General features: G+C 42.2%; 1 protein-coding gene across 1 annotated transcript in view; it reads left to right on the top strand.

Annotated features, from left to right (window-relative positions):
- Window positions 1-15442, top strand: part of LOC126198716 (B-box type zinc finger protein ncl-1-like) — a 154814-nt gene that overhangs the window by 100281 nt on the left and 39091 nt on the right. Inside the window, exon 10 of the mRNA XM_049935235.1 lies at window positions 7150-7284. Coding sequence (XP_049791192.1) covers window positions 7150-7284 — 135 coding nt within the window. The remainder of the gene's footprint in view (window positions 1-7149; window positions 7285-15442) is intronic.

Genomic DNA, 15442 nt, shown 5'->3' on the forward strand with positions numbered 1-15442 from the left:
CTACTGCATAAATAAATTAGTCCAAACAAAGTAACTCTTATTTATTATAACTCACAAAGTGCCTTGGACATGAACACTGGTGCACAATATTCCATACAGACACGAGATTAGTCGTGACAAGTTATCACTTCCATTAGTAATGTCCTCCTAAGACTAAGTTCACGTAGGCACTGCATCATTAGTGCTGTAGTGTCTGTCTATTGTCCACTACATTCCCAGGTAACTTCATAATTGCGATGGTAGTCTGTAGAACATGACTGTTGACTGCAGAATGAGACACTCGAAATTTAGCTGTGTTATAACTTGATGTAGGTGGCAGTATGGGAGCTGCGTGATTGGCTGCGTTGTCTGTGATAACGAGTTCATTGCCTCTGGCTCTCCTGGCCGGATGGTTTCATCATTGTCCTTTGTTAATGTCTGTGGGAGATGTGACAAAGAAGTTCCTTTGTCGATGGCGACCTCTGTTGATCAGTCGCCGTGACTTGTTTTGTGATATGGGAAGGAATGTACCCAGTAGGAGGTGCCAGAGAATTCAACATCCCCTCCCCATTCAAGAGAGAGGAGGTGAAGCTTCTATGTCAGCCATTAGGGTTGTGGACGATGTCCATCTGCATCTTGGGCCTCTTTGTTGTCACTGATGAGGTCTGTGTCTGTTACTCAGGAACTAGCAGGGTGTCTTGAGGTGGTAAATTGTGTGCCACTATCTGCCATGATGGTGAGGGGAAGTACTTCCACTGTGAAAATATGGTTAGGTGCTCTGACAGTTTGGGACGTCCCTGTACTGTGCATTTATCAACACAAGAATAACTTGTGGAAGTTTCTACCAGAATGAGCCAATAACTTTTGGGAGGCTTGTACCAGAATGAGCGAATTAGTCCCAAGAAAGGGACAGCACATCATCTACATCTACGTGATTACTCTGCTTTCACAATTAAGTGCCTGGCAGAGGGTTCAATGAACCACCTTCAAGCTGTCTCTCTACTGTTCCACTCTCGTACAGAGCGCTGGGAGAAATGAGCACTTAAATTTTTCTGTGCGAGCCCTAATTTCTCTTATTTTATCATGATGATCATATTTCCATATGTAGGTGGGTGCCAGCAGAATGTTTTCCCAATTGGAGGTGAATACTGGTGATTGAAATTTCATTAGAAGATTCTGTCGCAACGAAAAATGCCTTTGGTTTAATGATTGCCACTCCAATTCACGTATCATGTCTGTGACACCGTCTCCCCTATTTTGCGATAGTACAAACAAGCTACCCTTCTTTGAACTTTTTTGATGTCATCCGTCAGTTCCACCTGCTGCAGATCCCATACTGCACAGCAATACTCCAGAATAGGGCGGACAAGTGTAGTGTAAGCAGTCTCTTTAGTAGATCTGTTGCACCTCTAAGTGTTCTGCCAATGAATCGCAGTCTTTGGTTTGCTCTACCCACAACATTACCTACGTGATCGTTCCAATTTAGCTTATTTGTAATTGTAGTCCCTAAGAATTAGTTGAATTTACAGCCTTCAGATTTGTGTGACTTACCGCGTAATCGAAATTTAGTAATTTCTTTTAGTACTCAGGTGAATAACTCACACTTTTCTTTATTCAGGGTCAGTTGCCACTTTTTGCACCATACAGATATCTTATCTAAATCATTTTGCAATTCGTTTTGATCATCTGATGACTTTACAAGATGATAAATGACAGCATCATCTACAAATAATCTAAGAGGGCTACTCAGATTGTCTCCTGTGTTGTTAATATAGATCAGGAACAATATAGGGCCTATAACACTTGCTTGGGGAACGCCGGATATTACTTCTGTTTTACTCGATGACTTTCCGTTTATTACTACGAACTGTGATCTTTGACAGGAAATCATGAATCTAGTCGCACCACTGAGGTGATATTCCATAGGCATATGGTTAGAAGATGCTTGAAAGGAATGATGTCGAAAGCCTTCTGGAAATCTAAAAATATGGAATCAATTTGACATCTCCTGTCGATAGCACTCATTACTTCAGGAGTATAAAGAGCTAGTTGTGTTTCGCAAGAACGATATTTTCTGATTCTGTGCTGACTGTATGTCAATAAATCATTTTCTACAAGGTACTTCATAATGTTAGAATACAGTATATGTTCCAAAACCTTACTGCAAATCGACATTAGTGTTATGGGCCTGTAATTCAGTGGATTACTTCTACTTCCCTTTTTCGATATTGGTATGACTCGGGCAATTTTCCAGTCTTTAGGTATGAATCTTTCTGTGAGCGGGCGGTTGTATGTAATTGCTAAATATGGAGCTATTGTATCAGCATACACTGAGAGGAACCTGACTGGTATGCAGTCTGGATCAGATTTATTAAGTGATTTAATCTGCTTTGCTACACCAAGGATATCTACTCATGTGGTTCTCATCTTGGCAGTTGTTCTTGATTGGAATTCAGGAATATTTACTTTGTCTTGTTTAGTGAAGGAGTTTCGGAAGACCGTGTTTAATAACTCTGCTTTAGTGGCACTGTTGTAAGTGACTTCACCATTGTTATCGGACAGAATCTCTTTGGGTTTCCTGCCAGATTCCGAGACAGACGTTCATAGTGGAAATCATTAAAAGCATCGCACATTGAAGCATGGGCTATATTTGGAACTTCTGCAAACTTTGCCAATCTTGAGGATTTTGCGTTCTTTTAAAATTTGGCATGCTTTTTTAGTTGCTTCTGCAACAGCGATCTGACCAGTTTCGTGTACCATGGTGGATCAGTACCATCTCTTATTAATTTATGTGATATATATCTCTCTGTTGGTGTCAATACTATCTCTTTGAAATAATTCCACATCTTTTCTATGCTTATGTTATCAGATCGGAAGTCTAGATGTACCAATTCCAAGACTCCATTGGCCTAGACCAGGGGAAATGTACTCTTGAGGGCATTGCCTGGTACTTGCAGTGGTGTGTGCAGGCCTTTCGGTACGTGTGTTGTTGAGCCATATGTTTGGCCATTAAAATGCCAGTGTCAGTGGTGCAGTAGCTTGAGGACATCTGCTCTGAAAGCTGCTGCAACAACCACCCACAAATCGTCTCCCATGGAAGATGTTGACTCTAGTAAAGTGATAGAACTGCTAGGATATTCAAAAAATGTGTGAACTTGGAGTGGGTCAAGGTTGTCCTTGACATAGGCCACAGAATTTGCAAGAAGTGTTTGACTCACGAGAGGACTGTGTTGTTCGTAACAGCATTGGCAATGACCCTGGCATTGAGCAGAAGGCAGGTCAGAGCCTGGCTGGAGAAGGCGTTGACACTGGGACAAACATCAAGACATGCGTTAAATGAATCATTCCCTCCCACCAGCATGGTGTTTCTATGGTTGGATGATGTCCGGAACTTATCTCATAATCATAGGTTGATGGAAAGGAGAATAAAAAGCATGACCAGTGGTTTATGGTCTGTCTGCAGTAGGAATTTTCTCCCATAGATGTCGTTATGAAATTTTTGATGAGAAAAGTGAAGGGCAGGGCTTCTCTGTCAACTTCAGAGTAGCTGCACAGAGCCGTGTCAGCATTTTGGACATGAACACTATTGGCTTATTTGCCATCCCTGTCCTGTGCGACAACACTGTCCCGATCTCCATGTCGCAAGGATCCACAACCACAATCAGAGGCTTGTGAGGGTTGTAGTACACCAAATGTTTGGAGTCCAGGACTCACTCAAATGCCCGTTGACCTTCAGAAGACCAGTCCCTGCATTTGTCTTTCAGTAGTAATTTGTGAAGGGGCTGTGTGATTGTGGCCACCACTGATAGGAACTTCTGGTAATATTCGACTTGCTGTAAGACAGAATGGAGTTGATTCTTGTTAGTGGGATCTGGGAGTTGGGCAATGGCCTGGAAGCATTTGGTTATGGGGCAGGTACTTGATTTCGTTGTGGAAAAAAGAGCACTTGTCTGATGTAAGTTGTATAGCAGTGGATCCAAGCTGTCTAGGGGCTCATCAAACTGTAATTACAGACTCTCTCTTAGCAAAATGCAGAACACAAAAACTTTATGCCCAAGAGTCATCATTTTGTGTATGTGGTGCTGCATCAGGGAAAACAACATAACAGTTCTCATGCATGCCCTTATCTAAAATTGTTTGAGGTACTCTTTGTGAGCTTGAACCAACACTACAGTCAGGGTGCATATGCCCCTGGACAATGGGAAAAACCCATAAATTTTTTTGTCCAGAAAAACTGAAATTCTTTAGAATTTGGGAATTTTTGGTTGCTTTAGTTTTCAGTTAAATTTTTATAATTTTGACTGATAAGAAATGAGATTCTAACAAAGACTTTTACTTCAGCTGACTACTGCAGAATAATACTACAGCAATAAAATATAAACGAGAGAATACACCAAAATAAAACTTGAATTGCAAAGAAAATGCGCCATTTACAACAAAAAAACACAGTGTACACACAAGCACCTGCAAACAGCAAAATGCATCAAGGGCTATAGGACAGAGACTATGCAATACTTCATAACAACGAACTGCTCTCAAGGAGTGTGACTTCACAACTGTTTACATTTCTATCAGGTCACGAGAAAATATGTGAATGGTGGATTGAGAAGTGTTACTTTCAAAGTAAATTTCCTTTTAAGCAAGGTGAATTAATATTGTGTGTGAGAATGTGCGATGAATTTCTGAAATAACAAAGTTTTTTTAACTCTCGTTTGAAACTTAAAGAGAACCAACCATTTGGAAAAATCTTGGGCTCAGAAGACCAGCCATTTATGCCATTATTCAAAATTTTATTGGCGTTGCTGGAATTTGTTTCCTGAAGTGCCGGGAAGTTGTAAAGCTCTGATTGAAAGTATATTATCGCTGAACTTGGAAAACATGTATTTTCACCCAGGAAAAAACCGCTACAATGCTTACAGTTGTTGCTATTAACATTTATAACAGGGACATTCTTTTATGGACACCACGTATTCTGCTACATAAATGGCGGTGGAAAGGCAAGAATTCCTACGTGTTAGCACTGGAAATGTCTTTAGACCTCCATTCTTCTCCTCGAAAAACTGCAGATATAAATCCTATCTGTTCCTAGTAGTCAAGAAAAACTCCTTTTACTTAGTTGCTGCAGAGATGAATTTTTGGAAAGTTCTTCTGAAAATACTTTTGTAACCATGTTCTGCTTATGTGCCCAGCAATGAAAAAGGCTTAAATGGTTTCCTATAACTGTTTTCAGAGAGATGACATGTTCCTTCATGTACCTAGCACCATCATTTATAATATGCTTTACATTGCCATATTAATTATTATAGTCTTGTAAAGCATGAGCACGTGTTGACTTCACTTTGTCGAGAACCTGTACACGTGCAACAAAAAGTTTTTGTTCTTTTCATGCCCAAACTGTCTCCAGCAACACAGTAAAAATATGACAGTCTCTTTTTGTCAGTGATCTCATTAGCGAACACAACATCGTTGCCAGTTAGTTGCTGCATCACTTCGTCCTTTCATTGTTTCTGTATTGAAGGGATAACCGTTACCTTCATTATTTTGACCCATGGAATGTCACCAGCAATGTTAAGAAAAACCACTGCTAGCATACTTGAACTGAATCTGTATTTTTTAAAATAAAAACTTCATTAAATGTGCAGTGGCAAATTGAAAACTATAATTTGATTATCATACTGTTTACTGTCAGTAACCGCAACTTAACTTCAATGAATTTGTTCATCCTGTGACGAAAAATCTTCGTTTTCTAGTTTGTGCAATGGGTTATAGTCTTTCAAAGATATTTCCATGGTGCTTTGAGCCAGATATTCACAGTTGCTTATCTACTTCTTGGGCAGTTTAAAGCTGCTGCTAATTGAAGATCACTGCTTTATCCGCGATGCAGCCCTTTGATCTGATACTCCGTCGCCACCAAACTATTACAAAATGTGTGGACATATAAATGAGTCATCTTATCATAAGTTGTGAACATGAATTAAAAATTGGGATTAAAGCTAACTTTATGCACGACAGTCATACTTTTTGATCATACTGTGGTGTGGCAATTCTGGCCAACACAGTACTGTGGTAAGCACAAACCACTAAACTTGAATTCACTTTTAGATGTGGTTTGTGCTTGCCACATTAATGTGAAATCTTCCTGTCCTTGCGTATATCACAAAACCGACAATATTTCTGTATAAATGCATGTCTTCATGGCTGATATATACTGGTTAACTTTCCTTGAGCTTCCAACCATGTAAAGTGATTAAAAACCCAGATGAAATTAAATTTGAAAATGCTTTGTGTGCATACTTATTTGAGAATCATAGTTTTGTTGTACAGTAGAAAAAGTAATCTTAAGTGAAAGTGTAAATTTTAATCAGTTTTTGTGTCCCATTTAATTTCTGTGAAGAAATCTGTGTCATGGGAATAAGATAATGTATAAGGACCATAATGACCACTTTAACAATAAAATAAAATGCTGCCCAACAACATGAAGATTTAGTAAAACTTAATATGAAATTAAAAGAGTAATTTGACCTTATTTTTAATTTAGATTGCCCTTTCCGATAGGTTTCTGAACTTAATTATTCTCGTACTTCTTTCTGCATTTTGGGAGCTGTAACAAAAACTGTGAGCATTCATTCTGATTTTCAAAACACGTGAATGACTGCATGTCGACTGTTTGTACAGAGTACCCATCAGTGCACTGACGTATCAGTATTACTGTCAGCTGATCATTGTACCATTTTCTGGTAGTAGAGCAGTCAAAATATGATAAATGCAGTTTCATGGACTGTTTAACAGTTAGACTAAAAGTTATCTGTTCATTCCTCGTATAACATTCAGTCTCTGTGCATGGCGTATCCTGGAAGGTGATTTGTCAATTAGCATTGGACGTAGCTTGACAAAAATTACATCCGTCTTTGAACAGTTGAAGGGATTACATTGTTAAACTGCCCAAATATTCATGAACTAGTACACTTCTTTTAGCTTGTAGGGAAAAGGTCAGTGCTCTGCATTATTGCAGATAATTTGCTTTTAATAACTTTATTTGTTTAAAAGACAAAACAAGGAAAACAGCCAATGTTGCAACCCCATTTTCAGTATATGGGAACACATTTACTTTGCTTAGAAAAGATCATATACATAAATATCATTCTGACATACTATCATGCATATTTTCAGGGCAGATAGTGGTTACAGGAGACCCTGCAGTAAGCCTGGTGGATCCACTAACCACAGCAACAGCTGCAGCTGCTGCAGCAACTCACAGCTCTACCCCTACACCACCACCAGCAACTCTCGGAGCTCTGCTTAATGGTAGGTTGCATTGGTTACGTTCTGATTTCATGACACAGTGTCTGAAGAGAACTAGCTGTGCATTACTAGTACATTTACAGTTGAGTTATCTGTTCCAGAATATAATCAGGACTGTGATATGAGATGTTGGAAAAGAAACCCCAGCTGTATCAGAATGTGGTCGTATTTTTCTTACTAATGAAAATTTACACACATTTTGTGACTAGCATTGATAATTTAGTCTGCAGCTGTAAACATTGAAGCAAGCCAAAGTCAGTGTTCTGAGGTTGCTTTTTGTCCGCTTTGCTCAGGGCTTCCTTTCTGACCTCCCCCCACCCCAGTGGCTCACCACTCTTTGGTGAGTTTGTGCTTGGCTACCATGGGGCCCCAGCCTTTGCAGCATCTCTTCAGTTTCTATGCTGCATATCTATCCTGCTGTCATTTTTCCCCTCCCTAGGGGAACATGTATGGGATATGTTTGGAAATGTATTCTGAAGGTTCGATAGCTTGGCATCAGAACAGTACATTGTCTGTTTTTTCCTTCTTTCTTCATTCTCCATCTCATACCCTTCCTCTGCCTAGGAGTTGAGGTTCCTCTGTGTTTTTTCTTCCTCCCTGTGCACTCCTGAAAGCTGGCCCACATGTGTGACACATAACAGGTGACTGGGTAACTCATAATTCCCAGTGTTTGGTTGACAGAGTTTGCATGTATCCCCTGGTATAGGCCAGGTCCAGGGAGGGGTTATTTCCTCAGCTGTGACCTTCCCCAGTTTGCCAATTGGTCCCTGAGGTGTGAACAGTCACCTTAAGCGGGTGAGTCCCATTCTGAGGGGGGGCTCAGTTGGAAGAAGCGTGTCATCAGAGGCACTGGCAATCCTCTACTTCTCTCTCTCTCTCTCTCTCTCTCTCTCTCTCTCTCTCTCTCTCTCTCCCCCCCCCCTCTCCTCCCCCCTCTCCTCCCCCCCTCTCCCTAGTAAGCCACACACCTCCATCTCAGTCTCTGTCTATTAAATGTGAACAGAATGAGGTTAAAAATTCACCGACTCTTGCCGGTCACACCTTGGTTCCTCATGGTATTATGTACTGAAGTAGGTCAGTTCTTTGCTACAGTTAATCTCTTTATTATTCAGAACGGTGTAGATGCAGTTGCTGGCACAGTGAAATCTTACTCCCGTCTACGAATGGGACTTTTGTTTTGGAAACCAATGGTGATTTTCAAGCCCAACAAGTGCTTACAGCTTCTGTCCTCCACGGCAATCCTTTTCTTGTCGAGACCCATTGAATGCTGAATTCCTCACGTGTTATTATTTACTCTTGGCTGCTTGCTGGTATTGAGTGATGGAGAAATCCAAACTTTCCTCCCTGATCAGGGAGTCACTGCAGTACATTTGGTAATGAAAATACCTTAATCCCGATGCACACACTGTTTCTCACTTTTGATCGAATAGTGCTTCCATCGAAGATCAAAGCAGGCTATGAAGTCATCACAGTCCAACTGTACATTCCCAACTCGAAGTGTTGCTATCAGTGTCAACGTTACAACCGCACTCAAATATCGTGTAAAAGTACCGCAATATGTTAATTGTGGTAGGGATGCTAATGAGGGCGATTGCCTGCCTCCTCCTCCTAGCTGTATCAGTTGTTATGGACAGCATGCTGCCTCATCCCGAGAATGTTCTGTGTATCTCTGAGCGGACCACTCAGGAGATCCATGTGAAGGAAAAAGGTTCGTAATCATATCGCTCTCAAGTTGTTGGCTAGTCGAAAGACCTGTGTTTTACCAATTGGCACTTACAGTACTGTTCTTGCTATGCCTCTCTCCACGAACGACATGGCCACACAGACTTGAAACCTCAAATTCAGCACTGCAGTTATGAAATAGCTAAGTTTCATGGTAGCATCCCCATCTCCTTCTCTTCCAGCTGTGCACCAAGCCACCAAATCTTCACCCCCGGTGGCGAAATCCCCCACTTCACAATCGGTAGGCCAAAAAGACAAAAGGAACAATCCCATGAAGCCTCCTTACGTCCCTCCAGCCAACAAGCATCTGATTCTTCACCTGCCAGTCACAAAGGCTCTAAAAAATTGAACAAAGACAAATGGTCTTCTCCTTTGCAGACTTGGATGTCCTCTTCAGTGGAGTCGCCGTGTGATACCCAAGCCAACCAACCTCCGTTTCACCATTGTGCACCGCCAACTGTTTTTCTGCCATGGAACCTGAAGGCTGACCCAGGGAGAATGTCGATGACTCCTTAGATGTGAGTGTTCGAAGGTTAGCACTCAGCAGCCGCTGAGGTGGCAACTTATTTTTTTTTCCTCCTCTCCTTGCCCTGTCATGTCTCCCCTCAAGTGGAACATCACAGCTTTAAATCCTACAAGGAGGAATTACGATTACTCTTGGAATCACAGTGTCCGCTTGTTTTCTTCCTCCAGGAAACAAAATTGTGTCCTTGCAACCGCTTTGACTTCTCGCATTCCTTTCCAGTCTGCTTTGACCCCCCCCCCCCTCCCCTGCGAGAATGGCATTCCATCTCAAGGGGGCGTTGTGCTGCTCATCCACCATGATGTTCATAGTCAAACCATCTCACTGAATACCTGGCTATGAGCCACTGCAGTCTGCATTTTCCTTCCTCGCTTGAAATTTTGTCTTTGCCCTCTTTGCTGACCTCAATCAACTCAACCTCATCTGTTTAACACTGGAGCACCTACGTTGCTTTCAGACTCAACACATGTCTGTTCCTGTTTGGACTTCTCATTGCGCACTGCCCAGCTTGCTGTCATCTTGAGTGGTTCGTTCTCTCAGACACGTACTCGTGCGACCATTTCCTGTGTGCTGTCCTTTTGCTGACCTACCCCATCTTCATGTAACCCATCTGGCAGCTTTCTAAGGCCAACTGGAGGCTGTACTCCTCCATGGTGATCGTTGTTGAACAAAATTTCCCCAGTTGTGATGACCAAGTAGAATACCTTACAAACTTTATTCTTACTGCATCAGAACGTTCCATTCCTCGCATTTCATCTTTATCGTGCAAGTGTCCTGGACCCTTATGTAGACTAGGGCATGCCGCAATGCAATTTGTGTGCAGAGATGTGCTCTCCATGTTTTTAACTGCCATCCTACAATGGGGAGCTGTATTTATTACAAACAGTTGCTTGTGCAGTGTCATCACATTCTTCAGGATAGCAAGAAAGCTCACTGGATTTCATTTACTAGTTATTCTAACAGTTCCATTCCCTCTCCATCATGTGGACCAACCTCCAGTGGCTCTCTGGGACCAAGGTTCATTCCCCAATATCCGGTCTGACCATTGCAGATGATATACCGTGGAACCCCATTGCTATCTCCAATGCCTTAGGCTGCTATTTTGTGGAGATTTTGAGCTCTACCCACTATCACTCGAGCTTCCTCCATCAGAAACAAGGGGAGGTGGTTCGGGTGATAGACTTCTCCTTTATGAATCGTGAAAGCTACAATTCTGCTTTTACTCTGAGGGAGCTAGAGCATGCTCTCACTTCATCCTGGTCTTCCGCCCCAAGGCCGGACGATGTTCACAGTCAGATGTTGCAGCACTTTCTCTTTCATACGTAAAGTTGCATCTGGGCATATGGCACGCTTCCCAGATGCTGGCTTGTAGCCACTGTCATACCCATACCGAAGCCCGGTAAGGACAAACACTTTTCGTATAGCCACCTCTCCGTTTTTCTTGCCAGATGTTTTTGTAAGGTGATGGAATGTGTGATTTCATGCCCAGCTGGTATTGTGGCTCGAGTCTCACAGTTTACTAACCACTGCACAATGTGAATTTCGAGCAAGCATGCTGCTCAGCAGTTGACCATCTCGTCACTTTGTCAACCCATGTCATGAACAGTTTTCTGTGGAAATGCCAGACTGTGGCAGTGTTTTTTGATTTGGAGAAACCCTATGACACCTGCTGGAGAACTGGTATCCTTTGTTCACTATGCACATAGGGCTTCCGAGGCCACCTGCCCCATTTCTTTCAGGCATTTTTAAAAGGCAGAGTTTTCAAGGTACATGTTGGTTGTGCTTTGTGGGACACCTTTATCCAGGAAAACGGGGTGCCTTAGGGCTCCTTCCTGAGCGTCGTCTTCGTTGCTGTAGCCATTAACCTTATTATGGCATGTCTGCTGCCGGGTAACTCCAGCTCCCTTGCTGCTGACGATTTTGCGATCTATTGCAGTTCTCCAAAGACTTGTCAATATGAGCCATGTCTTCAGTTATGTCGTGATCACATTTGCTTGTGAAGCATCAACAGTGGCTTTTGTTTTTCCACTGACAAAACCATTAGAGTAAATTTATAGCAGCGCAGTGTATTTCTTGCACTGTTTTTACATCTTGCGCCTGTTGCTCACTGAAACTACAAAATTCCTGCGGCTCATGCCAGATAGGAAAATTTCTTGGTCCTCCTGCGTGTCTTACCTGACCTCCTGCTGTACCTGCTCCCTCAATGTTCTACGTGTCCTAAGTGGTACTTCCTGGGCAGTGGACGGACCACCCTCCTCCATGTGTGCCGATCCCTTGACGGTTCAAAACGATATTATGGGTGTTTAGTCTATGCATCTGGACGTCCTTCCATCTTACGCCTTCTAAATACAATCCATCATCGTGGAATTAGTTAGATGACAGGTACCTTTATATAGTATCTCAGTTCAAATTCTCTGTGGAGAAGCTGCTGAACTACCACTGTCATAGCAGCGTGATGTTCTACTCAGCAGATATACATCCGTTTGTCTGCATGCCCTGCAACCCTTCGTATGCCTCCTCCTTCAATGACTCCTTTTATTGCCAGTATTGGGCACGTCCCTCTTCTCTGTTATCTCCTGCAGTTCGCTTTTGGCTATTGCTCCAGCAGCTTAACCTCACGCTGCCTCCCACTTTCCCTATGGGTGTGAACCCTTCATCACCTTGGTTTTGTGCAGTGGTCCATGTTCATCTTGGACTTCATTTGCTTCCTAAGGAAACAGCTTAAGAATTGATCTATCACTGTAAGTTCTCGATCTTCGTGTGGACTTAGCGATAGTACATCTATGAACACTGATGGCTCTCAGACTGACCATGGTGTCGGGTGTGCCTTCTTCAGTGCCAAAGATGATTTTTTGATATCAGCATCCAGAACACTGCTCAGTATTTACAGCAGAGCTCTTTGTCATCAGGCCACGCAATACATCCACTCCAATTCTCTCTGTGCCCTTCAGGGTCTTTGTGTGCTGTACACAGTCCCTCACTTATTGCAATGGGTCCAGGAAGCTTCCACTTACTCACTCTTGAGGGAGCCACTGTGATGTTTGTGAGTTGCTGGTCGAGTTGGTCTGACAGGAAACGAGGCTGCTGACGCTGCTGCCAAGCTGCTGTCCTCCTACCTTGGCTCTTTTGTTCTTTCCTTACTTCTGGTGATCTCTGTGTTGCCATCTGTTAGGAGGTGATGTCGCTTTGGTGTTACCACTGATCTTCCTTTCATGGGAACAAGTTCTGGTGAATTAAACATCTCCCAGGGGCTTGACCGGTCTCATCTTGGCCCTCTTGCTGCGAGGAGATCATTTTAGCTCGGTTGTGGATTGGGCTCTGTTGTTTTAGCCATTGCCATTTGTTACGTGGTGATCCCCCTCCACTTTGTGCTTATTGTCATAAACGTTATATGGCTTGCAGTTTCCTGAACAAATGCCCTTTTTTAACTACTTACGTTTTAATGTATGTTTGCTGTCTGAGTTATCGGCTGTTTTAACGAACAACGAGTGGGCTGTCGACCGCGTTTTACTTTTTATGTATCGTAGCAATATGGTGAAGGTCATTTAATTATAGTTTGGAAGCTCTGTTGCCTTTGCAGTATACCTTGTGGACCTTTACCCAAGAGGAAGTCATTGCATTTACCTGTATTTCCTTGCATTGATTGGGCTTAACGTATAGTCGTTTTAACTCCTTTTCTGTATTGGTATTCTAAGGGTGTGACGTGGACGCATATGACCTTGCTTTTGTGCCCTAAAACAAATCAAGTCTTTCGGTTATTTAGTTGACTAGTATTCCAGGTCAGGATTTTGTCTGTTCAAGAGTAACAAGGAAACCATATGGATTGGCCCTCCATGTTTATTTTCTTTGTTCTAATTGGATTTGTAGGTCACTGCCCAGACAGAAATTTCTTAAAGCAGTATAAGATGCTTCTTAAAAATGCCCAACTAATTGAGTTCAAAGATTTTTAGGTGCTCTGAAGAGTGTGTGTGTGTGTGTGTGTGTGTGTGTGTGTGTGTGTGTGTGTGTGTTAAAATAAAAAACTGAGCTTATCAGTGGATCCACCTGTATCTACAGCCATAGTGTTCTAGCCTTGTAATCGCGAAGTTTTTGGTTTGGTTCTTGCTAGGTACAACAATGTTCTTTCACTTTTGAGTGCTGTATTTATCAAAGTAAAATGTTATGTAACAAACAATGAACCATAATTCTGTAACAAGAATGTTAATTACTGATCACACTAAAATACAGAAATTCTTTATAAATTAAAATTTGATACAAAAATGCGGAACTTCAAATTGAACTAAGACTATCTTATTTCTAGAGATAATGAACAGAATACATCTTTTTCACTTAACAATAACACATTCCCGAATTTTTAGTTTATTATGAAAATTAAAAATGTATCATTGTTAAGAAATAATTACTTACATTGTGTCAATCAACATTAAGTTTTATATTAATCTGGGAAAAAAAAAAAAGGTTGCACTTAGCAAGAATCAAGATAAGTGATAGGTGCATGGTACTGATTTAGGAAATTGATGTCTATACACTGACCTTCAAATCATATACACTATGTGATCAAGAGTATCCAGGCACCCCCAAAAACATACATTTTTCATATTAGGTGCATTGTGCTGCCACCTACTGCCAGGTACTCCATATCAGTGACCTCAGTAGTCATTAGACATTGCTAGAGAGCAGAATGGGGCACTCCACAGAACTCATGGACTTCGAATGTGGGGGTGTCATTTGTGTCATACATTTGTATGCGAGATTCTCACACTTCTAAACATCCCTAGGTCCACTGTTTCTGGTGTGATAGTGAAGTGGAAATGTGAAGATACATGTACAGCACAAAAGCGTACAGGCCCACCTCATCTGTTGACCGACAGGGACTGCCGACCGTTGAAGATGATTGTAATGTGTAATAGGCAGACATCTATCCAGACCATCACGCAGCAATTCCAAACTGCATCAGGATCCACAGCAAGTACTGTGACAGTCTGGTGGGAGGTGAGGAAACTTGGATTTCATGGTTGAGCGGCTGCTCACAAGCCAAACATCACGCCGGTAAATGCCAAACGATGCCTTGCTTGGTGTAAGGAGCTAAACATTGGACAATTGAACAGTGGGAAAACCTTGTGTGGGGGTGGCAAATCACGGTACACAATGTGGCGATCCAATGGCAGGGTGTGGGTATGGCAAATGCGCGGTGAATGTCATCTGCCAGCGTGTGTAGTGTCATCAGTAAAATTTGGAGATAGTGATGTTACGGTGTGGTTGTGTTTTCTTTGGAGGGGGCTTGCATCCCTTGATTGTTTTGTGTGGCACTATCTCAGCACAGACCTACATTAATGTTTTAAGCATCTTCTTGCTTCCCACTGTTGAAGAGCAATTCAGGGATGGGGCGATTGCATCTTTCAACATGAGCGAGCACCTGTTCGTAACACACGGCTTATGGTGAAGTGATTACACGACAATAACATCCCTGGAATGGACTGGCCTGCAGAGAGTCCTGACTTGAATCCTATACAACGCCTTTGGGATGTTTTGGAATGCCAACTTCGTGCCAGGTTTCACCGACAGGCATCGATACCTCTCCTCAGTGCAGCACTCTGTGAAGAATAGACTGCCATTCCACAAGAACCTTCCAGCACGCCATTGAACGTATGCCTGGAGAGTGGAAGCTGTCATCAAGGCTACCTTGACATTTTTTAGTTCAGCTGTTGGAATGCAGTGTACCATTTGCTCGTGCTGCGGGTCTTATTTGTTCACTACAAGCAAAACAGAACATAGATTTTCATGACACTGCCAACCAAAGTGTAATTCTAGGGATTGTGCCATGTTGTGGTTTAGAGTTAGAAGAGGGAGCTTTTTAATCCTAACAAAGTAGGGAATGAAGTACCAAGTCCCTTCATGTTACATAAATTGTTTGAA

This window comes from Schistocerca nitens, chromosome 8, assembly GCF_023898315.1.
Source record: "Schistocerca nitens isolate TAMUIC-IGC-003100 chromosome 8, iqSchNite1.1, whole genome shotgun sequence".
Lineage (NCBI taxonomy): Eukaryota > Metazoa > Arthropoda > Insecta > Orthoptera > Acrididae > Schistocerca > Schistocerca nitens.